This window comes from Neoarius graeffei, chromosome 3 (genome assembly GCF_027579695.1).
Source record: "Neoarius graeffei isolate fNeoGra1 chromosome 3, fNeoGra1.pri, whole genome shotgun sequence".
Taxonomy (NCBI): domain Eukaryota; kingdom Metazoa; phylum Chordata; class Actinopteri; order Siluriformes; family Ariidae; genus Neoarius; species Neoarius graeffei.
Window position 1 is genome coordinate 97,088,141 of NC_083571.1, and position 26,939 is coordinate 97,115,079.

Below are 26,939 nucleotides of genomic sequence, written 5' to 3' on the forward strand. Positions count from 1 at the left end.
GCATAACAAAGGCACTAACTTTTAACGAGGCACACCTATTAACTGCAAAGCATTCCAGGTGACTCCCTCATGAAGCTGGTTAAGATAATGTGCAAAGTGTCATCAAAGTACACAGTAGCTACTTTGAACACATCATAGTCATTATACAGAAAAATCTATCAATGAGTAGGTGTGTCCCAACGTTTGACTGGTCCAAGTACAAATATTTAGATTCACCTGCTTCCTCCCAGCCTGCTCTTTAGATATGATTCGGTTGCTGAATATGGTGATGACCTCCTCTATGTGTTGATGCAGATGCTGTTTGGCCTTGTTCATCCTGCTCCGAGCCATAGCCTGAGCTCGGGAAAACACCTCGCCCCGCCCAGGGACGTGGCGAGTGTTTGGGCCGCTACCTTGGCCTTGTTGTCTCTGATGTACGCAAGGGCTGAGAACTTTGGGCCAAGCCTGGGCTTGTTGTGGAGTGTGAGGTGATCTACCAAGCTGGGTGTGTCTCTGCGTGCCTCCCTGAGCATGCAGCTGAATTTGAGCTTCTGCTGGTGTCTTGACATGCGTGTGTGATGTCTCCAGGGACTGGGGAAGGCTATGAGCCTTGGCCAAGGGCCCATGGTGCTGTTGTGGGTTAGGGTTAGCACTCACAGCTTGACACTTGGATTTAGATTCAGAGGCAGGATGTTGGTGCAAGGTAACTGACTGAATGACACTACTGCTGGGTGACTCTAATAACCACTCAGGCCTTTCTGATGAGGTCCTTGTCCTGCTTTGGCTCAGGTGTCCAGTTAATTCCTGATCCTCAGTTTGAAGCTCCAGCTGCATCTTTTTTTCAGGGGGATATGTCAAAAAAGCTTCGTTCTGTATGATCTCTATATCTTGAGCTCTTGGAAGAACACCAAGCTGAACATGTTGCTGATATTGAGGATCAGTCTGAGAATGCACCTTGGGCTTAATGCCAGTTTTGGCTGTCTGCTGAGAACAACCAGGACGCTGTTGGTGCTGGGATTGTTTTCGTGTCTTCCAAGAGGGTTTCTTAGGTTTGGAGGTATGAGTCTCATATTCCTGGAAGGTTCCTGCTTGGGGCTCTGGTACATTGTAAGAACGAACAATAACTTTTGGAAGTGGCTGATCAGCTTCAGTTTCTCCCTTGTGCTTTACTGCTGTAGAATTAAGCATCTCTCTGATCTCCTAACAGACAGGACAGGCACAATTAGCTGGAACCATGACAGAAGATGTGATCTGTTTGCTTTGATAGCTACATTCTGTGATTACCTTAGAGTTTTTGACAATGTGTTTCACTCTTTCCTGTAGGGCATGCACACTGAGAAAGGGCAGGGTGGCGTTCTCTTGCAGTTTTTCCAGCAAAGCTTGCAAATCCTGTCCTTCCGTCACTAACTGTGCCTCCAGCTGCAGCCCTTTGCTAATCAGTGACTAGGAACCAAAGCACACAATAATCAAGCTTCTAATCAGAAATGTTTATTATTGGCACTGAAATGTGCTTTGTATGCTCACTTTGGCTCTAGGGTGAGGCCCTGGGTGGCCCTTGTGTTGCCATTCTTTCAAATGTTGGCAAACTTCCATGGCCTCGTTGGTCCAACAATCCAACTCAGCAAGCCTACCCTCCAGCTGAGATGTTGTCTTCTGCAGCGCCCCACATGCCTGCTCTGCCTTGCCCAAAGCCTGCCTCATCTGCACAGACACACACAAAACATCAGATGCTTCTTAATTAAATCATACCATACCCTTAAGATAGTCTCTGATAGTGTGATGAAATCTTTCAAAACCAGCTGCTGTCACCTCTGGAAGCTTCTGCAATGACTCTTCACTAAATCCTGGAGATGGAGATAACAGGTCCAGGTCTAAGTCTGAAATTTTCTTTGCCATGGCCTGAATGGATTGTGAGCAAAGAAAGAAACACACAATTTATTTAAATAAATAAATGAATAAATAAATAAATGGTATGGACATCTGGCAGCATGGTGGCGTGATGGTTAGCACTGTCGCCTCACAGCAAGAAGGTTCTGGGTTCAAGCCCAGCAGCCGACGAGGGTCTTTCTGTGCGGAGTTTGCATGTGCTCCCCGTGTCTGTGTGGGTTTCCTCCGGGTGCTCCGGCTTCCCCCACAGTCCAAAGACATGGAGGTTAGGCTAATTAGTGGTTCTAAATTGACCATAGGTGTGAATGTGAGTGTGAATGGTTGTTTGTCTCTATGGCCAAGTTTACATTAGACCGTATCTGTCTCGTTTTCTTCGCGGATGCACTGTCCGTTTACATTAAAACGCCTGGAAACGGGAATCCGCCAGGGTCCACGTATTCAATCCAGATCGTGTCTGGTCTGGTGCTGTGTAAACATTGAGAATACGCGGATACGCTGTGCTGAGCTCTAGCTGGCGTCGTCATTGGACAACGTCACTGTGACATCCACCTTCCTGATTCGCTGGCGTTGGTCATGTGACGCGACTGCTGAAAAACGGCGCGGACTTCCACCTTGTATCACCTTTCATTAAAGAGTATAAAAGTATGAAAATACTGCAAATACTGATGCAAATACTGCCCATTGTGTAGTTATGATTGTCTTTAGGCTTGCCATCCTTCCACTTGCAAGTGGTAAGTGACGCGCATGCCCGACATGCACTGAGAGCACACACACAGCGGCTCAGTCCCAAATTACTGCTCGTGCATTTCACTCGCGCGCTCTGTGAGCTGCGCAGGGCCGGAGTGCGCACCCTCCAGAGGGCACTCGCTGTTCAGGGCGGAGTGATTTGGAGCGCAGGATGCCTGCGGAGCCGAGCGTATCCGTGTATTGGCGTTGCTGTGTGCACGCAAATTGTGTATTGGCGTTGCTGTGTGCACACTAATCGTTTTAAAACGTTAATCTGATGATCCGCTGATACGGTTTAATGTAAACCCCACCTATGTGTCAGCCCTGCGATGATCTGGGGACTTGTCCAGGGTGTACCCCGCCTCTCGCCCATCGTCAGCTGGGATAGGCTCCAGCTTACCTGCGACCCTGTACAGGATAAGCGGCTACAGATAACAGATGGATGGATGGTATGGACATCTACTTCCATAAATTTGAAGAAAACATAAAACAATTCACTAAGTTACAATAACCAAGATATTTCCTGTGATTATGACGAAGTATCTGAAAATAATACGACCTTCCAATTTATCTACTGTGTCCTGCAGTTATGGTGTGAAAAACTTTCACAATTCTTTATTAAAACTGAAACAAAAACATTATTATTGAGTCAAAGGACAAAAAAAAAAAAAAATCTACATGATGTTGTTCCTGAGCTTCTGTCAGTTGCCCTGACAAATAAGTAATAGTCGGCGCTCTGTCAGGGGTGTTGAGGGTTGGTGAAAAAAGTTAATGCTGGCTAAAACAGAAAAGTGTCAGCATTAATTTTTTCAGCAGTTTGTGCTACAGTGGCTCTTTTGTGGGATTGGCCCATATGGGCTAGCCTTCATGCCTCATGCAAATCAATGAGCCTTCGACACCCATGACCCCGTCACCAGTTCACCGGATGTCCTTCCTTGGACCACTTTTGGTAGGTACTAACCACTGCATACTGGGAACACTCCATAAGATGTGCCATTTTGTAGCCACCCACTACAACGCTCAGACCCGGTCATCTAGCAATCACTATTTGGCCCTCATCAAAGTCACTCAGATCCTTACGCTTGCCCATAACACATGAACTTCAAGAACTGACTGTTCTCTTGCAGTCTAAGCCCATGTTTACATTAGACCGTATCAGCGGATCATCAGATTAACGTTTTTAAAACGATTAGTGTGCACACAGCAACACCAATACACGATTTGCGTGCACACAGCAACACCAATACACGGATACGCTCGGCTCCGCAGGCATCCTGCGCTCCAAATCACTCCGCCCTGAACAGCGAGTGCCCTCTGGAGGGTGCGCACTCCGGCCCTGCGCAGCTCACAGAGCACGCGAGTGAAATGAACAAGCTGTGATTCGGGACTGAGCCGCTGTGTGTGTGATCCCAGCGCATATCACTTACCACTTGCAAGTGGAAGGATGGCAAGCCTAAAGACAATCATAACTACACAATGGGCAGTATTTGCATCAGTATTTGCAGTATTTTCATACTTTTATACTCTTTAATGAAAGGTGATACAAGGCGGAAGTCCGCGTCGTTTTTCAGCAGTCGTGTTACATGACCAACGCCAGCGAATCAAGAAGGTGGATGTCACAGTGACGTTGTCCAATGAGACGCCAGCTAGAGCTCAGCACAGCGTATCCGCGTATCTCAATGTTTACACAGCACCGGAGCTGACACGATCTGGATTGAATACGTGGGCGCTGGCGGATTCCCGTTTCCCGGCGTTTTAATGTAAACGGACAGTGCATCCGCGAAGAAAACGAGACAGATACGGTCTAATGTAAACGTAGCCTAATATATCCCACCCCTTGACAGGTGCCATTGTAATGAGATCATCAATGCAATTCACTTCACCTGTCAGTGGTCATAATGTTATGGCTGATTGGTGTATGTGTGATGAAGAATGAAGGCCTGATGTACCTGTAGTCTCTTCCTGTATGTGTGCAGTGCTTCAGAAGACACCTCCATGGCCTCTCTCAGTGTCCAGCCTGCTTCCTGCAATAAGCGTTGCGCATCCTGAGCGCACGGGGCTGTGCTGCTAAGCTGCTGCGATGGCACCGCCTGCAGACAATAAATCAAGAATAAAGGCTTTAGATCACACTAAACATACCACGTCCAACTATTATGATAAACATAATCTACAACGGGAAACGTTCAGATCACTTCCTGTGTACTCACAAACTTGGTCTTTTTGATGAAGCTTGCCCATCTTCTGTTGAGTTTACCAAGCTCATTTGCTACAGAAGAGCTGGTGGAGCTGTCTGTCACCTCAGTCAAAAAGTTTCCTGCTTCATTCAGCTGGGCCTGGAGAGAGCTCCATTCGGACAGGCTATCAGGGGCCTGGGACATGACATACAAGCATAACCGAATTAGTTTTCATGTTAAATAGGAATCCAAATCCAAATCATTTTTCACCTCTATTCCTATGAGTTGTCACTGTATTGTACACTTTCAGTCACTTAAGATAAGAATAATGTAACACAAGTTTTCTAAACTTTCTGGCCAGATATGCTCATATTCCTTAAAGCTAGACGGCCTTTCGATTTCATAAAACCGGCGAAATTTAGTTCCCTCTGAAATTTGGTCACTGTTATATACGTTTATTTTTGTGAGATATTACAGAAAAACAGGCCATTCTGTGGTTGGGAAGTTATTTGATTTGAGGGGATCAAAGCAAATAATGTGCATGAAATCGCTCGCTTTGCGCAGTCAAGCAAACAGAGGAGGTCCATGTGCGCATGCGCAAGTTTACCTTCTTCTTCTTTTGGGTTTTACAGCAGCTGGCTTCCACAGTGTTGCATTAGGCAGCTGGGCCATAGAAGGTTCACGCTGCACGCTGCATGCTACACGCGTGTAAAGAAAAGTGGACAAACGTAGCATGACTTGCTCTGGGCCATAGAACGGCGTTCATGTTGCACGCTGCACACTTCACGCGTGAAGCGAGAAATGAACATGCACACTTTTTTCTAGGCGTGAAGATGGAAATTCCAGTCAATGCATGCACGACCCCAAGGTCACCGCCGCGCCAGCCAATCAGAACGGGTCTAGGGAGATAAAATGGACGACTACCGAGAAAAGTTGAAGTTTAATGGCCCAGGGTCCGGTTCTTCACGTGAACGTGTAGCGTGTAGCGTGCAGCATGCAGCGTGAACCTTCTATGGCCCAGCTGCCTTACTGTTATCTACAGGTTTACCTTGACCGTGCACTGACGGTTCCATCATTCTGTCGCTAAACGAACAGCTGATCACACCGAGGTGCTCGCTGACCGCCGATATTTATTAGTTTGGTCCTGCGTTTCCTTTCCTTCGCAACATAACGTCTTTTCTTCTCGCTTCCCATTACTGCAGTCGCTCTTTCACGTTTCATTCGCACACTCACGTCCTCCATTTTTCTCTCCTGTTTCGAATTTGTATCCCACAATGCCTTGCGTGAACGGGGAAAGCCCACCATGTGATGCATGACGTAGCATCTTGAATTGGGTCACGGTGAAGCAGGAAGAAATAGCGGAGAATTTAGGGCCACGTGGCCCTAAATTTATTAATTGTTCTGTTAAAAATTAAAACGAATAAAACTGGAAGTCTGTGATTCGAATTCAGTAGCTTTCGGTCCACTAAACAACAATAATTGGGTGTCGGGGAAAATTCTTTTTATGACCTACACTTGAAAAATCTGAAAGGCAGTCTAGCTTTAATGTAAAATCCTTGCCTTGTGTGTGTGTGGTTTTTTTTCATACTGTATTAACCTCCTCAAAAAGGTTTTTAGACTGACGTTAATTCGTTTGTGACTGAGTGAACTAGCATGAGAATGTTTTTGATAGAGACGACAAAGCACATCTGTTGCTCTGGATAACAGCATCTACTAAATGCAGCGTGGACATGTACTAAACCGGAAGCCTTTCAGAACTCTTGGGTGATTAGACTTGGAGCCTTAGAAATACATAGGTCTATGCACTTATGCACTGGTTGATGCACCTTGTTCCCTGCCTGTGACTGTCCCAAGAAGACCTGTAGTGAGTGTAAGCAGTGTTTGTATGACTCCCACGCCACCAGCACACGGTCCACGGTGCCCCTTAAAGTGTGTGCTTCTTCTGCGCTCACTGCTGCTTCGCTCTCGGCCTCCTTCACCTGTCGGTTCACTGTCCCAGAGTCCTCTGCTGCAAGGAGGAGACAAACATTTGTGAATGTTACAGAGAAGACATTTTGTCGAATAATTACAAATGTATTTAACCTACGTGAATGTTATCCGAAAATAAAACGAATAGCTTTTCCCTACAATTCAGTGGATCGCTGAAAACCAGTGGGATGTTTTGGTTAATTGTCTTGGTTGAAGGAATAGTCTGGAGGTTTTCAATCTAATCTCAATCTACCATACAGTAAATTGTGAGTAAGTACCATTCGCAATCATTTTGACACAATTCCGTGTACTGAGAAAAGAACAGTACAACATTGACTCTAAGCTCATAAGGGAGGTCTAAGGGCAATTACTGGGGCAGTCTATAATGTAATAGCAAAATAAATGTTCTTGTTTTTAGCTTCTTGACTAAGTTATGCTCTTGATTGAATAAATGCTTCAGTCACAACCCTCTAGTTTTGTTCCAATTTTTTTTTTCAGAATTGCAAGATATGCTTTACCAACACAGTCACTATAGCTCAAAGAGAACATGCTTCAATCTCATGCATACCACAAACATTAATATTGCTTCAGTGTCCAAGAGGTTCAAAAAGAGCAGGCTTGGTAAGAAATTACCTAATGTCTGTCTCGTTCTTTACAACTACTATTACTACTACTAACAACAACAGGTTTGTCTCATCAGGCCAAGTTTACATTAGACCGTATCTGTCTCGTTTTCTTCGCGGATGCACTGTCCGTTTACATTAAACCGCCTGGAAACGCCGGGAAATGGGAATCCGCCAGCGTCCACGTATTCAATACAGATCGTGTCAGCTCCGGTGCTGTGTAAACATTGAGATACGCGGATACGCTGTGCTGAGCTCTAGCTGGCGTCGTCATTGGACAACGTCACTGTGACGTCCACCTTCTTGATTCGCTGGCGTTGGTCATGTGACGCGACTGCTGAAAAACGGCGCGGACTTCCGCCTTGTATCACCTTTCATTAAAGAGTATAAAAGTATGAAAATACTGCAAATACTGATGCAAATACTGCCCATTGTGTAGTTATGATTGTCTTTAGGCTTGCCATCCTTCCACTTGCAAGTGGTAAGGGATATGCGCTGGGATCACACGCACAGCGGCTCAGTCCCGAATCACTGCTTGTGCACTTCACTCGCGCGCTCTGTGAGCTGCGCAAGGCTGGAGTGCGCACCCTCCAGAGGGCACTCGCTGTTCAGGGCGGAGTGATTTGGAGCGCAGGATGCCTGCGGAGCCGAGCGTATCCGTGTATTGGTGTTGCTGTGTGCACGCAAATCGTGTATTGGTGTTGCTGTGTGCACACTAATCGTTTTAAAAACGTTAATCTGATGATCCGCTGATACGGTCTAATGTAAACATGGGCTCAGCTTCGTTTGAAAGTGTTTCAAGTTGAGTATACACAGACGCTATGATGAAATTGCCCTGTGCGATCACCAGCGGGATCATCAATTGATCTGCCACTTGTCTTGGAGAGTTTCGGCCCTCTTACAATCAAGAGTCCGTCAAGGTGGGGGGCCAGTCGTGCATAAAGAAGGGCACTACTTCCCACTGATGAGCTAAAAGATTATTTGCCTCTATGAAATCTGATGCTGCTCCTCCTTCAAACCACAAAAATAGCCTGCTTCTCAGGGAAACCCAGGGAATTCCCACTGAGGAAACTAAGGATTAGTTCAGACTATATGCTCCTCTGGATATACTTGGACCACAGCCATGATGATCCTGACTCTGCTGCTTCCGACGCTGCCCTGCTGACTGACTTAATCTTCTTCCTGCTGAATCCTAGGTCTCACAGCCACTTCTGGAAAGAGAATGCGACGAAGCCATGGTAGCCAACTTCAAAGGGGTAGCACAAAGCTTTCTAGCCTCGGTCTCTACGCTCTGCATATTTTGTTAGTTTTCTCTCGTGAGCATCGTCTATATCGTCTTCCCAAGGGACTGTCAATTCGCCGATGATAACCTCTTGCAGACCAAACGACAACGTCGGGCCGTAGCAAGGTGATTGGTAGGTCTTCTGGAAAGCTGCCTTCACCATCAAGGTCGGTCTTCACTTGCCAGTCATTCGCTGAAGAAAGCAGAGGTCTCAAAAGTAACCGATCGACGGTGGCAAATCGCCATCTGTAGTAGGATTTGCCGCTGTCTGTTTTTCACTGAGTAACAAAAAATATTTTTGTTTACATATCTGTACAAAACTGAACAGCGTGCGATATGAAACTAAGTTTTATTCAACTAAATAATGGCCAAATACTAACACATCTGTAGGAAATAAAGGCAGCCATTATGCTGCCATGTGCTGTAACTAAGATGCAATCTGATTGGCTGACAAGGTGTTGACAATATTTAGTGTACCATGATTGAGCCGCGCTACCACATGGCTAGAAATGGCGACTAAGAAGTGGAGCAGCACGTTAGATGCCTGGTTTTCAAAAAGGCCTTGAACCACGGGTAAGTCTGTAATTTTAGCCATCACTATGATTAACGAGTGAAATACGTCTGTGTATGGGTCCGTGTATAAATGCTGGTCGGCTAAATATAAAATTATAAATATCGATCGCTATCCCATTATTGTATACGGCCTGTTTTGGGCCAAACCCGCCCACTCGGTGCAGTGACATTGTTTACATTTTGACTTGCGACGGAATGCAATGTATCCTTGTCAGGGAGTCGCATATCAAGAATTAACATCTGTCATGCAGTTAATGCTAACGGTAATCGTTAAAATTATAAATGTATACGAGTTTATACGCATTTGTTTTTGTACAGTTGCTGTTGCAAGAACTGTCACTTGTTGTCAGATGAATACAGATTCACTTATTATAACTTATATAGTGTAATGCTAAATGAAAATATTGTGATAAATTCATTCATATAGTTTTTCAAAATATCTGAAAAATCTTTTGAACTCTGAACCTCCTTAATATAAAGGGGATATCACATGCTTTATATATTTTATACAGTGCCTTGCAAAAGTATTCATCCCCCTTGGTGTTTGTCCTGTGTTGTCGCATTACAAGCTGGAAATAAAATGGATTTTTGGAGGGTTAGCACCATTTGATTTACACAACATGCCTACAACTTTAAAGGTGCACATTGTTTGTTTGTTTTTTTATTGTGACACAAACAATAATTAAGATGAAAAAACAGAAATCTGGAGTGTGCGTAGGTATTCACCCCCTTTCGTATGAAACCACTAAATAAGAGCTGGTCCAACCAATTCACTTCATAAGTCACATAATTAGTTGATTAAGATCCACTTGTGTGCAATCAAAGTGTCACATGATCTGTCACATGATGTCTGTATAAAATCAACCTGTTCTGGAAGGACCCTGACTCTGCAACACTACTAAGCAAGCAACATGAGAACCAAGGAGCCTCCAAACAGGTCAGAGACAAAGTTGTGGAGAAGTATAGATCAGGGTTGGGTTATAAAAAAAAAAATAAAAAAATAAAAATCACAAACTTTGAATATCCCAGGGAGCACCATTAAATCCATTATAGCAAAATGGAAAGAATATGGCACCACTACAAACCTGACAAGAGAAGGCCGCCCATCAAAACTCACAGACCGGGCAAGGAGGGCATTAATCAGAGATGCAACAAAGACACCAAAGATAACACTGAAGGAGCTGCAAAGATCCACAGCGGAGATGGGAGTATCTGTCCATAGGACCACTTTAAGCCATACACTCCACAGAGTGGGGCTTTATGGAAGAGTGGCCAGAATAAAAGGCACTTCTTAAAAAAACACATTTGTAGTTTGCCCAACAGCATGTGGCAGACTCCCCAAACACATGGAAGAAGATTCTCTGGTCAAATGAGACAAAAATTGATCTTTTTGGCCATCATTAGAAATGCCATGTGTGGCGCAAACCCAACACCCTGAGAACACCATTCCTACAGTGAAGCATGGTGGTGGCAGCATCATGCTGTGGGGATGTGTTTCATCTGCAGGGACAGGAAAGCTGGTCAGGATTGAAGGAAAGATGGATAGCTTTAAATACAGGGCAATTCTGGAGGAAAACCTGTTTGAGTTGGCCAGAGGTTTGAAAATGGGACGAAGGTTCACGGTCCAGCAGGACAATGACCCTAAATATACTGCTAAAGCTACACTGGAGTGGTTTAAAGGGAAATATTTAAATATCTTGGAATGGTCTAGTCAAAGCCCAGACCTCAGTCCAATTGAGAATCTGTGGCATAACTTGAAGATTGCTGTACACCAACGCAACCCATCTAACTTGAAGGAGTTGGAGCAGTTTTACCTTGAGGAATGGGCAAAAATCCCAGTGGCTAGATGTGCTAAGCTAATAGAGACATACCCCAAGAGACTTGCAGCTGTAACTGTAGCAAAAGGTGGCTCTATAAAGTATTGACTTTGGGGGGGATACCTATGCACACTCCAGATTTCTGGGTTTTTTCATCTTAATTATTGTTTGTTTCACAATAAAAAAAAACAAACGTGCAGCTTTAAAGTGGTAGGCATGTTGTGTAAATCAAATGGTGCTAACCTTCCAAAAATCCATTTTACTTCCAGCTTGTAATGTGACAAAACAGGACAAACACCAAGGGGGATGAATACTTTTGCAAGGCACTGTATGTGTGTATATATGTATTGGTTGCTAGCAGCCTAACTGTTACTTGATTTTGTAAACATCTAAAATATATAAAGTTTTGTATTGTCAAATTTCTTTTTAATTCATTACTATATAGCAGTTTGATTAAAATTTTTACAACCCCGATTCTAAAAAAGTTGGGACAAAGTACAAATTGTAAATAAAAACGGAATGCAATAATTTACAAATCTCAAAAACTGATATTGTATTCACAGTAGAACAGAGACAACATATCTGTCATAGTAGAACAAGACTGAATTGTCTTGGCCAGGCCTAAGGGTCCCATCTGCATCTCATCATTGCTGAGGAGTGTGCTCCCATCACCCAATCAAGCATCCAGCCAGAGCAGGTCATGATATATTTTTTACCATATTAACATGCTATTGTTGTGTGTTATGCCTGATGTAAAGACTCGCGTCTCTGCGAGCCTACCACACAGATTTAATACTTGTCATTTTTAGGGCATACCTAACAACGTGTTTTCTTTCTCCCCCCCCCCCCCACCCATCTGTCCCTCTGAGTTACATGTTGATCCTGGGATTGAGATGCTGGCCTCTTCTGCCCCTCGGACCTGCTTGATCCATCCTGGTGCCCTGTGTCTGGTCAGAGTTTTATCGCCCCACTCCTGTGAAGGACGGCCGCATGAGGACAGTTGAGGGTTATACCTGTTAAAACTGTTAATATTATAGTCAGGCTGTCTGTTGTTGCCCAAATGAGGATGGGTTCCCTTTTGAGTCTGGTTCCTCTCGAGGTTTCTTCCTCATGTCGTCTGAGGGAGTTTTTCCTTGCCACCGTCGCCACAGGCTTGCTCATTGGGATAGATTAGGGATAAAATTAGCTCATGTTTTAAGTCGTTCAAATTCTGTAAAGCTGCTTTGCGACAATGTTTATTGTTAAAAGCGCTATACAAATAAACTTGATTTGATTTGATATCAAATGTTGAAAGTGAGACATTTTGAAATTTCATGCCAAATATTGGCTCATTTGAAATTTCATGACAGCAACACATCTCAAAAAAGTTGGGACAGGGGCAATAAGAGGCTGGAAAAGTTAAAGGTACAAAAAAGGAACAGCTGGAGGATCAAATTGCAACTCATTAGGTCAGTTGGCAATAGGTCATTAACATGACTGGGTATAAAAAGAGCATCTTGGAGTGGCAGCGGCTCTCAGAAGCAAAGATGGGAAGAGGATCACCAATCCCCCTAATTCTGCGCCGACAAATAGTGGCGCAATATCAGAAAGGAGTTCGACAGTGTAAAATTGCAAAGAGTTTGAACATATCATCATCTACAGTGCATAATATCATCAAAAGATTCAGAGAATCTGGAAGAATCTCTGTGCGTAAGGGTCAAGGCCGGAAAATCATACTGGGTGCCCGTGATCTTCGGGCCCTTAGACGGCACTGCATCACATACAGGCATGCTTCTGTATTGGAAATCACAAAATGGGCTCAGGAATATTTCCAGAGAGCATTATCTGTGAACACAATTCACCGTGCCATCTGCCGTTGCCAGCTAAAACTCTATAGTTCAAAGAAGAAGCCGTATCTAAACATGATCCAGAAGCGCAGACGTCTTCTCTGGGCCAAGGCTCATTTAAAATGGACTGTGGCAAAGTGGAAAACTGTTCTGTGGTCAGACGAATCAAAATGTGAAGTTCTTTATGGAAATCAGGGACGCCGTGTCATTCGGACTAAAGAGGAGAAGGATGACCCAAGTTGTTATCAGCGCTCAGTTCAGAAGCCTGCATCTCTGATGGTATGGGGTTGCATTAGTGCGTGTGTCATGGGCAGCTTACACATCTGGAAAGACACCGTCAATGCTGAAAGGTATATCTGGGTTCTAGAGCAACATATGCTCCCATCCAGACGACGTCTCTTTCAGGGAAGACCTTGCATTTTCCAACATGACAATGCCAAACCACATACTGCATCAATTACAGCATCATGGCTGCGTAGAAGAAGGGTCCGGGTACTGAACTGGCCAGTCTGCAGTCCAGATCTTTCACCCATAGAAAACATTTGGCGCATCATAAAACGGAAGATACGACAAAAAAGACCCAAGACAGTTGAGCAACTAGAATCCTACATTAGACAAGAATGGGTTAACATTCCTATCCCTAAACTTGAGCAACTTGTCTCCTCAGGCCCCAGACGTTTACAGACTGTTGTAAAGAGAAAAGGGGATGTCTCACAGTGGTAAACATGGCCTTGTCCCAACTTTTTTGAGATGTGTTGTTGTCATGAAATTTAAAATCACCTAATTTTTCTCTTTAAATGATACATTTTCTCAGTTTAAACATTTGATATGTCATCTATGTTCTATTCTGAATAAAATATGGAATTTTGAAACTTCCACATCATTGCATTCCGTTTTTATTTACAATTTGTACTTTGTCCCAACTTTTTTGGAATCGGGGTTGTAGTATTGATTACCATCACTTCAGACTCTATTTCGCTGTTTACAATAAATTGGAAATTCCTCCCCAAATGCCTTGAAATTGTGTCTAAGATAAACCCAGTTTTCCATTTTTCTCGCCTATGGTTCACGGTGAAGGGCTTCAGCCTTTTTACTTGTACCCTCCTATTCTCTGCCTCGTACCTTTTTATTCCCCTAAACTTTGAGACCACTGAGAAAGGATGTTTGGTCTAGCAAAAGAACTCTGTGATCTTGATTCAAAGCCCTCCTTTACAAATAAGATGAAATGCTTGGTACTGACTGGTACTTGTTCTTCATTGAAGTGTTCGACTCGCTGCTCGACAGCCTCAGCAACTACTCGGAGTACTTTGTTGTGCCTCCGTGTGTACATGCCACTTGAGAGTGCAGATGTTCTGCAGAGTTCCCTTGTTCCCACAAGCAATGCAATAGTCTGACTGATCTTCATACCATGTGCTCAAATTTGCAGGGGTTGGGACTAAGTCGTATGCTGAGCTTCCTTTGAAAGTGTTTCAAGTAAATATGTTTTCTGGTGTTTTCTCAGTACAGCGATACATACTGAAATTTTCTTTGGTAATTAGCCAGAAGCTACAAATACAGTACATACAGTTTAGGTTGAGTATTTCCTTTGCACTAGATGTCCAGAAACATGTTTATGCTGATTGTTGCCAGATGACTTAATTGTAGTTTATCTGCAGTGGATTCACTTACACAGGGCTGCCTTGCCAGTGTATATGCTGGCAGTCTCTTTCAGCTTGTGGAGCGCTGCCTTTAATATGGACACCAGGCCTTGCTTCTCTATGGTATCCTAATGCAGTATGCAGACATAAACACTTTCAGTCATTAACACACCTCAAATGACAGGATTCAGCTCAATTTTCATCTCCTCATCTCATTATCTCTAGCCGCTTTATCCTGTTCTGCAGGGTCGCAGGCAAGCTGGAGCCTATCCCAGCTGACTACGGGCGAAAGGCGGGGTACACCCTGGACAAGTCGCCAGGTCATCACAGGGCTGATACATAGACACAGACACCCATTCACACTCACATTCACACCTACGCTCAATTTAGAGTCACCAGTTAACCTAACCTGCATGTCTTTGGACTGTGGGGGAAACTGGAGCACCCGGAGGAAACCCATGCGGACACGGGGAGAACATGCAAACTCCGCACAGAAAGGCCCTCGTCGGCCACAGGGCTCGAACCCAGACCTTCTTGCTGTGAGGCGACAGCGCTAACCACTACACCACCGTGCCGCCCAGCTCAATTTTAGTTAATATAATATAATATTTAACAATTATTCGCCAAAGGGGGCGGCATGGTAGTATAGTGGTTAGCACTGTCGACTCACAGCAAGAAGGTTCTGGGTTCAAGCCTAGCAGCCGATGGGGGCCTTTCTGTGCGGAGTTTGCATGTTCTCCCCATGTCTGTGTGGGTTTCATCCGGGTGCTCTGGTTTCCCCCCACAGTCCAAAGATATGCAGGTTAGGTTAATTGGTGGCTCTAAATTGACTGTAGGTGTGAATGTGAGTGTGAATGGTTGTTTGTCTCTATGTGTCAGCCCTGTGATGACCTGGCAACTTGTCCAGGGTGTACCCCGCCTCTCGCCGATAGTCGGCTGGGATAGGCTCCAGCTTGCCCGCGACCCTGCACAGGATAAGCGGCTACGGATAATGGATGGATGGATGGATGGATATTTGCCAAAGGCGAAGTGAATATCAGTGAATAATAACGAAGGTGAAGTCGAGGTTATTATAATAAGAAGAAGAAAAAGAAGAGGAATTTACATTTAAAGTGCACAGGCTGCATGAATACATGATCGCATGTGCATCACAAAGATTAACTATAAAACAACTATAAAACAATATCTACTTATTAAAAACCATAGTTTTGGGGTGGCAGCACAAAATGCCCTGTCCCCCAGTGCCCTCTTTGTTCGCTCTCTTGGCAACTCAAGGAGAAGCCCGTTGAACCTGAGGTGGATAATTGTTTTAGTATAAATACGCCAAGTGACTCTTTAAAAAAAAATATATATATATATATACTGTATTTCAAACTTCAAAAGCAGCATGCAAATGTAATGCATGCAGACTTGTGTTACTTATCTATGCCGAGTCACATAAAATACTTTGTTTTAAAACCGATGAAATAAATCACAACTCTACCTTACCTATGAATAGTTTTAGATCAAACTTCGTAGCATCTTTAGTGTTTTTAGGAACAGCATTTTCTTTCATAATTTGTAATTCTTCTTCAATTACGGTGACGAAGCGATTGACTGCCATTTTGCCAAGTCGCTCAAGGTGATTATTGAGAAATAATCAGAATCTCTTGACCAATCAGCATGCAAGGTTTTCTATAAATCACCTGTGCATTTATACTAAAATACAATATAATGTTTATATTATTTAGTCTGTTCATTATAGTACTAGCAGGTTACCCGGTGTTGTCAGGGTTTTGCAAAATTCTGGGTTGCCCCCAGACTTCCATGTCAAATTTGGTGGAGATCCGTCAAGAAATGGTGATGTTAACCCAAGACAAACAAAAATTCAAACATCCACCACCCAGGGGCCCACCTGGAACCCAAATGTGGAGTTTCTGAGTTCTGCCAAATTGTGGCTATCTCCTGTACCTATGCGCCAAGTTTAGTGAAGATCTGTCGAGAGTTTGTGTTGATAAATGTAACATGAAAGGCATTGAGGGAGGGGGTGGGTGGATCTTGTGCCCCCCAGGGACCTCCCTGGGGCCCGGACATGAATTTTGTTTATATCTGCAAAATTCCGGGTCATCCCTGGATCGACTTGCCAAATTTGGTGAAAATCCGTCGAGAAATGTCGACATTAGCTCAAGACAAACAAACTTTGCCGCTTCTTATATACCGGTAATGTTGTTTTGTCTGTCTTAATTCTCTCTCTCTCTCAAGGAAAAAAAAAAAAAAAGTGTTCCTGTAGACCAATCTTTACCACACAAAGAAATACAAACGGACTTGTATAGGTGTGTGACAAATTAAAGAAAAAAAACCTGTGGTTTGTTTAAAACTATAAGGGCCTTTGGTATGCTTATCTTCTTAAAGGAGAATTTGAGGCAATTTTTTTTATTATCAAAATTCTGTTTCTCTCATTTTGTTAAATATAGGAATGCATTTTGATAGCTGTACCAAGTTATGCGTATGAAACATGCTATGCAATATCAGTCCATATGTCAAAGCAATGGCCGTAAACGAGATTCGTTGAGACCTGTGCGAGACATCGTAGGATGGAAGTAAAACGTACAGCGGAAATCAAAGTGACCGACATCTGCCAACGTTGTCAAAAGATGCGCGCGCCCTCTTTCGAATGCTGATGTAATCAAGCCGGAAGTTTTGTTTGTTTTGATAGCAATCAGGAACATTTGAAAGAAGTAGGTAGTAATCGTCATTTAAACTCATTTTTGTGCAATATTTCGCTTGGAAAACAGTTTTCAAAATGGCGGCACTGACACCTGGCTGACACTTGACGTTTCGAAGTCTTGCACAAGTCTCGTGAAGATCGTGCGGATAAGCGACGCCTGCCGTCGACCAAACGAACTAAATTCAACATGGCTAAAAACCGAATAAGCTGATGAGTATAATATTTAATTGCAATTAGTTGCCAATACGAGTCACTATATAAGGCTACTAAAACCGAAAACGTAATTGAGTAACACGTTAATTAAGAAATAAACCAAGTTTAAAAATTACTTCAGTTCTCCTTTAACCTCCTAGGGCTTAGCGGTCACATACGTGGACAGAGCTTTTTAGAAATTCAGAACAAGAATCCACATATGTGGACATACTTTTTCTCAAAAAGTACATCTTATCAAAGATGATGCTTAGTTTTTATTCTAATCAGGTTCTAATAAGCCCAAATAGCAAAAAGAAATAAAAAATGCATGTAAAAAAAAACAGCTTGGGTCTTAGGAGGTTAAATCAGTTCTTCTGACTGGTCACCTTTATCATCGTGAAAAATTTCTATCCAGATGGGAGTGGTCTCTTCCAGGATCACATCCACATCTACAGGGTATAAGGGCTCATTGAAAATGATCACATTCTGTGGTCCTACCAGTCACCAGATTGCAACTTACTTAAACAACTATGGGAGATTTTGGATTGAAGTTTGAAGACAATGCTCTCCATCAACATCATCAAAACACCAACTGAGAGAATACGCTGTAGAAGAATGTTGTTCATTGTTCCAGTACAGATCCAGAGCATGTGCTTGTAGGACATATACCAATGCACACTGAAATTGTTCTGGAGGCTTGTGGTGATTCCAGCCTTACAAAGACACTTGATGTTGTTGTTGTTGGGTTTTTTTTTTCTTAAATGTATCATCTGTATGTTCAGTATAGCAATATGACTTACATCCCAGTCCTGCAGCAGGTACAGCACAGACTCCTGAGAGCCATACGGTCCTCTCCAGATATTCAACTTGCTCTTGAGATGGCTTAAAAGCTCACAGACATTGTGCCAGTGCTCCCAGTACTCCAACTTGATGCCATGGTACTTTGCTGTCACTCTGGCATTGGTGAAACTGCAACAATCATAGCTACATCAGTATATGCCCAAGACTTGAGTAAGCGTTGGGAAGATTTCTCTTTTACTCAAATGTAAATGTTTGTCAACTTTAACTTTCACTTCACCACATTAAAAAAAAGCCATAAATATAAGTAAATGCTGTAAATGTGAATATTAAATACTTTTGGTTCTTATATATAAATAATACCATACACTTAAAAACTTCTACTTAAAGTGTTTTTTTCTTGTGGGTTACTTTTACTTGAGTAATTTCCCAGAAAGATATTCTTTCATATTACCAATGAACGCAACAATAAAAATATTGGGCACTCTTTGTAAAAGAGAAAATTACAAGCCCACCGTCTCTTGAGTTCATCAAGTTTTTCAGCAGGAACCTGAGAGGAACCACCATCATCATCATCTGTGTTGTGGAACAAATGAAGTGTATCCAAGTGGCCACTCATATCTGCCATCAATGCCTGGGGGAATCGTTTATTTATTCACCATGTTAATAAATCTTAATAGTTAACTCTGGAAAAAGCAGTTGAACTGGCAGGTTTTAAAAACCTTGAGCTGCTGTTGCTTGTCTCTGGCATTTCGGGCTGCACTTGCGTGGTCTTCAGGGTCGCCCTGTTCCTCAGCCAGTACTGCCTCGATTCTCTGTAGCCACTGAGCCAAAGTGTGTAAAGGATCAGGCAAAGCTGCATCCAGTTCAGTTCTGCATCTCTGTAACTGTACAAGAAATGACATCATTGCCTGTAACGTGTCTCTTCCTCTCTTTTACCAACACTCGCCAATGCTGCAACTCACCCTGTCCTCCATATTGTCCCAAGCCTGTCTTAGGGCAACCTGTTCCTCACTGAGATTGGTGCTACGTTTCATTGCGCTCAGCATAGGAATCACCGGACGCCGCTGCTCATAGAACGACCTCACAAAGATCTGGAACTCCTATGACAGATCCAAACAGCCCTTGGTCATGCAGTCACACTGCTAGGGGTGCTTTTTAGATGACTTTCATCGTATTGATATCTGTAGCCACCCTACTGGTGCAGACGCCAGTATCTACTACAGACTGACGATTGTCCAAAAATAGTTTTCATATTAAAAAATGTCAACAAAAAGCCGCATGTCCGTTCAATACTGCCACTTTGCAGTTTTCTTATTTTCATCCATCACAATTCTTGTTTTTAGCACTATTAATGCACATAGCACATACATAGATATGAATTTTTTTTTTATCGTTACATTTTTATCTGTATATTGTATAGTCAGGTTGTCTTTGGGATTTTTTTTTTAATTCTATTTTATGTTGTACAGTGTGTCTTTTTCTTTTCACATGTCTGATAATGGGCGGCATGGTGGTGTAGTGGTTAGCGCTGTCGCCTCACAGCAAGAAGGTCCGGGTTCGAGCCCCGTGGCCGGCGAGGGCCTTTCTGTGCGGAGTTTGCATGTTCTCCCCGTGTCCGCGTGGGTTTCCTCCGGGTGCTCCAGTTTCCCCCACAGTCCAAAGACATGCAGGTTAGGTTAACTGGTGACTCTAAATTGACCGTAGGTGTGAATGTGAGTGTGAATGGTCGTCTGTGTCTATGTGTCAGCCCTGTGATGACCTGGCAACTTGTCCAGGGTGTACCCCGCCTTTCACCCGTAGTCAGCTGGGATAGGCTCCAGCTTGCCTGCAACCCTGTAGAAGGATAAAGCAGCTAGAGATAATGAGATGAGATGTCTGATAATGGGCGGCACGGTGGTGTAGTGGTTAGCGCTGTCGCCTCACAGCAAGAAGGTCCGGGTTCGAGCCCCGTGGCCAGCGAGGGCCTTTCTGTGTGGAGTTTGCATGTTCTCCCCGTGTCCGCGTGGGTTTCCTGCGGGTGCTCCGGTTTCCCCCACAGTCCAAAGACATGCAGGTTAGGTTAACTGGTGACTCTAAATTGACCGTAGGTGTGAATGTGAGTGTGAATGGTTGTCTGTGTCTATGTGTCAGCCCTGTGATGACCTGGTGACTTGTCCAGGGTGTACCCCGCCTTTCGCCCGTAGTAACAGGATAAAGCAGCTAGAGATAATGAGATGAGATGTCTGATAACTTGCTGCTGTAGCATGACAATTTCCCAGTTTGGGGTCAATTAACTAAGTAAGTAAACTAATCAAATCAATCAATTTATCTATTTCATCTTTCAAAGTAATAACCTGTCCATCTGCACATGGGATTTAAGATTTCTCTCTCTCTTTGTTGTGGAGCATTCAGTAGCTGAACAGAAGTGCTGCCTCAGGACTTGTTGATAGCCTGCCTGGACTCCCGATGAAACATGGCCGAGTATTTGGGACAAATCAAATACTTTTACCACAAAAAAAACATGTATATATATCATATTACTGCTCATATCACCTCCATTCTTTCTCAGCTTCACTGGCTACCTGTTCTGTCCAGAATTAAATATAAAAATCATACTACTCACATTCAAAACTCTCTATAACCTTGTTCCTTCTTACATCTGTGATCTTCTAACCCCTTATACTCCATCCCGCTCTCTCAGCTCCTCTAGCTATAATCTCCTTACTGTTCCTCGCACTTGACTCTCTACCCTGGGTGGCAAGTCCTTCAGTGCCGCGGCCCCCAAGCTCTGGAATTCCCTTCCTCAACCCCTTCGTGACTGCTCTTCTCTTCCTTTCTTCAAATCTCATCTCAAAACCTTTCTGTTTCATGGACATTTCTCCACCAGTGCATAAACTCACCACTCTTTAGCAGCTCAAATGGGTTTAACAAATGGGTTAAATCTATAAAACAGGGCCATACACTGTTATTTACAGTATATACGTATATATCTGGGTTGTGTGTGTGTGTGTGTGTGTGTGTGTGTGTGTATTTAAAGGTAGACCGCCTTTCAGATTTTTCAAGTTTAGGTCATAAAAAGAATTTTCCCCGACACCCAATTATTTTTGTTTAGTGGACCAGAAGCTACTGAATTCGAATTTTATTCTTTTTTTTTTTTTTAAACAGAAAAATTAATGAATTTATCTCCATGTGGCCCTAAATTCTCCGCTATTTTTTCCTGCTTCACCATGACCCAATTCAAGATACTACCCGTTCGTCATGCATCACATGGTGGGCTTTCCCCGTTCGCGCAAGGCATTGTGGGATACAAATTTGAAACAGGAGAGAAAAATGGAGGACGTGAGCGTGCGAATGAAACGTGAAAGACCGACTACAGTAACAGAAAGTGAGAAGAAAAAGACGTTATGTTGCGAAGGAAAGGAAACGCAGGACCAAACTAATAAATATCAGCGGTCAGCGAGCACCTCGGTGTGATCAGCTGTTCGTTTAGCGACAGAATGATGGAACTGTCAGTGCACGGTCAAGGCAATTCTGTGCATGCGCACACGGACTTCCTCTGTCTGCTTGACTGCGCAAAGCGAGCGATTTCATGCACATTATTTGCTAGGGAATCGCCTCAAATTAAATCACTTCCCAGTCACAGAATGGCCTGATATTTTTGTGAGATATTACAGAAATAAACATATATCACAATGACCAAAGTTCAGAGGGAACTAAATTTCACCGATTTTATGAAATCGAAAGGCCGTCTAGCTTTAATAGTATAAATATCTTTACTATACAATATGACACTTAAATGCTTACCAATAATATGGATTTGTGTCAGTTATTGTCAAGCAAGGATCCTGTCCCCTTTGTTGTTAATATGTGTTGTGTTTTGTGTGTGTATATTTTGAATTCTTAACAAAAATTAGTATTTGTTTGGGAGAATGGAAATGCGGGCGGCACGGTGGTGTAGTGGTTAGCGCTGTCGCCTCACAGCAAGAAGGTCCTGGGTTCGAGCCCCGGGGCCGGCAAGGGCCTTTCTGTGTGGAGTTTGCATGTTCTCCCCGTGTCCGCGTGGGTTTCCTCCGGGTGCTCCAGTTTCCCCCACAGTCCAAAGACATGCAGGTTAGGTTAACTGGTGACTCTAAATTGACCGTAGGTGTGAATGTGAGTGTGAATGGTTGTCTGTGTCTATGTGTCAGCCCTGTGATGACCTGGCGACTTGTCCAGGGTGCACCCCGCCTTTCGCCCGTAGTCAGCTGGGATAGGCTCCAGCTTGCCTGCGACCCTGTAGAACAGGATAAAGCGGCTAGAGATAATGAGATGAGATGAGAATGGAAATGCACCAAATGCATGGAGGGCATTGCCAAAAAAAAGTGTACAAACAAACCACTTTTACAGAAATCAAAATACGCATTGAAACAGGAAACGTAAAGAGGCTTGAAGCCCGATTTCACCTGATACCGTCTGCTATACCCCTCTCTCTCTGTGGAGGACCACATGTCCAACAGTTCCTGATAGGCTCGCTGAAGCCAACAAGTCATCTCTCTGACCTTCTGACTGGGTGATGCCTATATATGCATATAATCAGCAGAATTAGTTAAAGTCTACATCTTTGCAAAACTTTCAGATTTGTTAAGGTTTCCACTGTTGTACAAGTGACATAAGAGAAGCTTTGCATCTGTACCTGATACAGAGGGGAAGCCAGAACAGCAGGTGTGCAGTAGGTGGGAAGGTTGACAGGAGAAAAGCATGCAGGGGAAAGAAGAGTTTGCAGCTATGCCCAAGAGATAACAAGAAGAGCGAGCCAGAAGAACCAGAAACAGATGTCAGAAGATGACAGGCATGAATGAAGAAATATAAAAGAGATAGGAAGAAAATGAATAAGAACAGTAAGACGAAGCAAACGTCTAGCATCATCCAATATGTGGGATTTTACAAGACAACCGATTAGACTGTGTCTTAATAGCTCCCATTTAGAAAGTTCTGTATACATAGTTTTCACTGATGTCACGGCATTCCGGGGAACGCCCTCCAGCCGCCATCTTGTGGGTCAAACAAAACGGACCATCGCCATTACCGGCTACGTTATCTCGGACGAATTTATGAAGTTATATAGTCAGTTTTCTAAAATAAAGATTAATGTCGGCAAAATCAAGCAAACAGAAGTATATAGATACATTAGACGACATCTCACGACAACGGTATGCAGCCAAACTGGCCTTGATTGGGGGAATTGACCCCTACGAAGTGGACAAAGATGCATTTTCAAGTGACTATGCAGGGCTGCCAAAGCCTGCTCCAAAGCCTGAAACTGACTTCATCAAACTTTAAAGGCTGTCTGATATATACAACTTTATATATTCTAGCATTAAATAGACTGTTGAATGTTATGCAACCGTAATAAGTTGATTAAACACAAATCATATCATACAGAATAGACCTAAAATGTTTTTCAAAAATGACCCTTGTGTGAGTGAAGTGACAAGTGTCAAATAGAAATGTGACAAACGAGCGATATTAAGTGTACATTACAATGTAAACGTACACTCAGCGGTTCCAGTTAGGCATTCTCCAGAGATTGTTTACACGATGTTTTGGTTTCCAAAAACAAACTTAAACACAATTGACTGTTTATTTAAACAACTTACCACTTATAAAATGATCGGAGCAGGCTTTGCTGTGTTTGGAAGGCTGATAATCCTTGCGGTTGATTCTCGCAAGCCATAGATTTCTCCTTTGTATGCTGAGTTTCTTTGCTTGCTCGCCTTCGTGCTCCCGTACAGTGGGAATTCCATAAAAGCTCTGATTGACGTCATCATCTGACCTATTACGACAGCCGTGAATGCAACAGGTGTGCACCATTGCTAGCTTTAAATAGCCTGCTTGGGTTCTTTTGAAGACTTTGTACTCGCGCGTTACAATGTGTGCTCAGTGACCCGTACGGTACGCTTGACCCACAAGATGGCCGTCACTAGGGAATCCCCGACTCTGTGACGTCATGTGCAAACTATGTATACAGATATTTTAAAACTGCTTGTCTGGAGTTGTGGAAGTCTCACCTCAAGATCATCAACTGAGGGCATATCGTTGGAGTACTGCAGGAACTGGGCTACATATGTCATTATGGACTTCTCATCTGGGTGACTAACATCAATATCTGTGATCGGACACATGAAAAGAAGGTTACTCATCCCTATTTTCTGGTGAATAATGTGTCGACACACATCTCTTTACTGTTCATTGATCAATATAAGATTGAATTAACGGGATGAAATGTGTGAAATTATACAACCCAGGTTTGTAGTACTCGAGTCCAGGACTCGTGCCCTAATTTTAAGGACTCGTGGCTTGGACTTGAGCACCGATGACTCAGACTCGTGCATTAACTGCATTCGGACTCGTAAACTGGACACGAGGACTCGGATTTTTTCTTTATTTTTTGTAACATGCCATAATAATTTGGCATAAGATATTTATATTTATATCTACATTAATTTTTATACTAGTTTCATGCAAGAGAATGTACATTCACCTGTTCATACGTCATGTTCAGGAACAAACTAACGTTAATGACGCTAAAATGCCTGGAGAGAAGCCCCTAGGATTGTCCGCTTTGCTTGTACAGACTTCTTGGGCGGGGGGGGCGGGGACAAAAAAAAAAAAAAAAAAAAACACGTGCTACTATGTGTTCCACATGTAGAAGAACTATCGAGGAGACGACCTCGAACTTCAATCGTCATTTGGCAAGACTCCACCCAGAGAAGGAAGTGACACGCTATGTTCATTGCTCTGTTGATAGCGGGGCTTGCTGAGCGATGAACTAGCTTTTTATCTGGAGCCTTTTAACTAAAATGGGGGCAGTCGAGCAGTAACGTTAGTCCAACACAGTAGCAGAGACAGTTTCACATAAAGGCAGCTACAGCCACCATCAAATGGGGCGGTTGGAGTCTTGTTCTCGGACTCGACTCGAAATTTTCCTTTAATGACTTGGATTTGACTAGGGCTTGAACACTGGGGACTCGAGACTGGACTCGGACTCGAGGTTTAGTGGCTCGACTACAACACTGCTACAACCTGATAGAGCTTCAAAAAAGATTACACCCACCCTCAGGTTCAAGTAGTCTGGGTATTCCCAGTTCTTGCTGAGCTATGCGAAATGCCTCCTCTAAGTTTTCAAGGTTGCTCCTTGTCTCAGTTAGGGAGAGATCCACTAGGTCTGGCCTCAAGGAGCAGAGGATAATGTGGAAGGCAACACCACTCCTCCAGCTCGATTTGAAATCTTTTACACTGACTGAGGAGCCCACTCTGGTGAAAGAAGAATAAAAAAGGGAAAGTACAGAATCAGTGAAATATTATGAATGAATGAATTTATTTATTTCGAACATGTATAAAAAAATGTATGTAACTATTTGTACATACAAAAGAAAGAAAACAAGAAATTAAAAAAATAAAATAACAAAGAGCTAAGACATTACAAAACACCGCACATTGTTCGAAAAAGGAGTGGGAAGAAGTACAGTACTTTTTTAAATTTCCCACCCCCTTTTTAACTACCCCGAAATCCAAACTACGTTAATACACCTATAAAAATATATAAGTGATTCCACGCTTATGGGTACTGAAATGGGGACATGAACTTATTTTTAAAAATTCACCTAAAACCATTTCTTTTTTTTACCATCAGGTCACAAAACATGTAATCTTTAATGAATGATATGTTAAAAGATAACTTTAATTTTCTGAGATGTAATAAAAACATATTTATATGCCAAAGTCAGAACGTAACAGAAGTGTTGTGGACATATATATTCTCAATTTTAACAATGTAGAATTACTTTTTGAAACATAGGAAAGTGATGTTTTAGCAAATATAATTAATAAACATGTGTAGTAGAATAAACATACACATTCTTTCAATAAGATTAACATGGTATATAGCTAGATTGTAATTAATTTGTAACAGACGCGAGATGGACAATCGTAACAGAAGTAATGTAACAGACATCATTTTGGAACTCATAGGCTTGACTTTGGCATATAAATATGTTTTTATTACATCTCAGAAAATTAAAGTTATCTTTTAACATATCATTCATTAAAGATTACATGTTTTGTGACCTGATGGTAAAAAAAGAAATGGTTTTAGGTCAATAAGTTCATGTCCCCATTTCAGTACCCATAAGCGTGGAATCACTCATATACCATATATACACTTCATGAATATCTATATAAATATATAATTACAAAAATATATACACACTATATACCATATATACACTTCATAAATATCTATATAAATATATAACTACAAAAATATATATACACACTATATACCATATATACACTTCATAAATATCTATATAAATATATAATTACAAAAATAAATATACACTACATACCTATCCCTGTAAATATAAATATAAATATATAAACTATCCCCATAAATAAATATATACCATATACTAAGTTACTTCTAATAGAACAATCAACCCTATTCTATTTATAGATTTATCCCTCATCATCTTCCATTAACATACTTCCTCTTCCATGTACTTGTTTAAAAATATTTTTTATACCTTTTTTTTTAAACAGATTTATATTTGCACTTTGTTTTATTTCTGTCTCCAGTCTGTTCCATAAAGTCACCCCACAGCTCGATACGCACATGCTTTTCATAGTTGTTCGAACCTTTGTTTTTTTTAAATTTAGGTCTCCCCTTAGATTATATCCCCCCTCTCTCTCACTAAACATTCCTTGTATATTTTTTGGCAATAGATTAT

At 42.5% G+C, this 26,939-nt stretch overlaps 1 protein-coding gene across 11 annotated transcripts in view; it reads right to left on the bottom strand.

Moving 5' to 3' along the window:
- Positions 1-26,939, bottom strand: part of LOC132883748 (nesprin-2) — a 379,369-nt gene that overhangs the window by 312,671 nt on the left and 39,759 nt on the right. For all 11 annotated transcript variants that reach the window (XM_060917719.1, XM_060917720.1, XM_060917721.1 and 8 more), the window contains exons 8-22: positions 25,265-25,464; positions 24,219-24,316; positions 22,614-22,727; positions 19,155-19,292; positions 18,912-19,076; positions 18,705-18,823; positions 18,192-18,360; positions 14,524-14,620; positions 6,593-6,774; positions 4,800-4,961; positions 4,542-4,682; positions 1,789-1,878; positions 1,504-1,680; positions 1,264-1,422; positions 217-1,179 (exon numbers count right to left, since the gene is read on the bottom strand). In XM_060917719.1, coding sequence (XP_060773702.1) covers positions 217-1,179; positions 1,264-1,422; positions 1,504-1,680; positions 1,789-1,878; positions 4,542-4,682; positions 4,800-4,961; positions 6,593-6,774; positions 14,524-14,620; positions 18,192-18,360; positions 18,705-18,823; positions 18,912-19,076; positions 19,155-19,292; positions 22,614-22,727; positions 24,219-24,316; positions 25,265-25,464 — 2,974 coding nt within the window. The remainder of the gene's footprint in view (positions 1-216; positions 1,180-1,263; positions 1,423-1,503; positions 1,681-1,788; positions 1,879-4,541; positions 4,683-4,799; positions 4,962-6,592; positions 6,775-14,523; positions 14,621-18,191; positions 18,361-18,704; positions 18,824-18,911; positions 19,077-19,154; positions 19,293-22,613; positions 22,728-24,218; positions 24,317-25,264; positions 25,465-26,939) is intronic.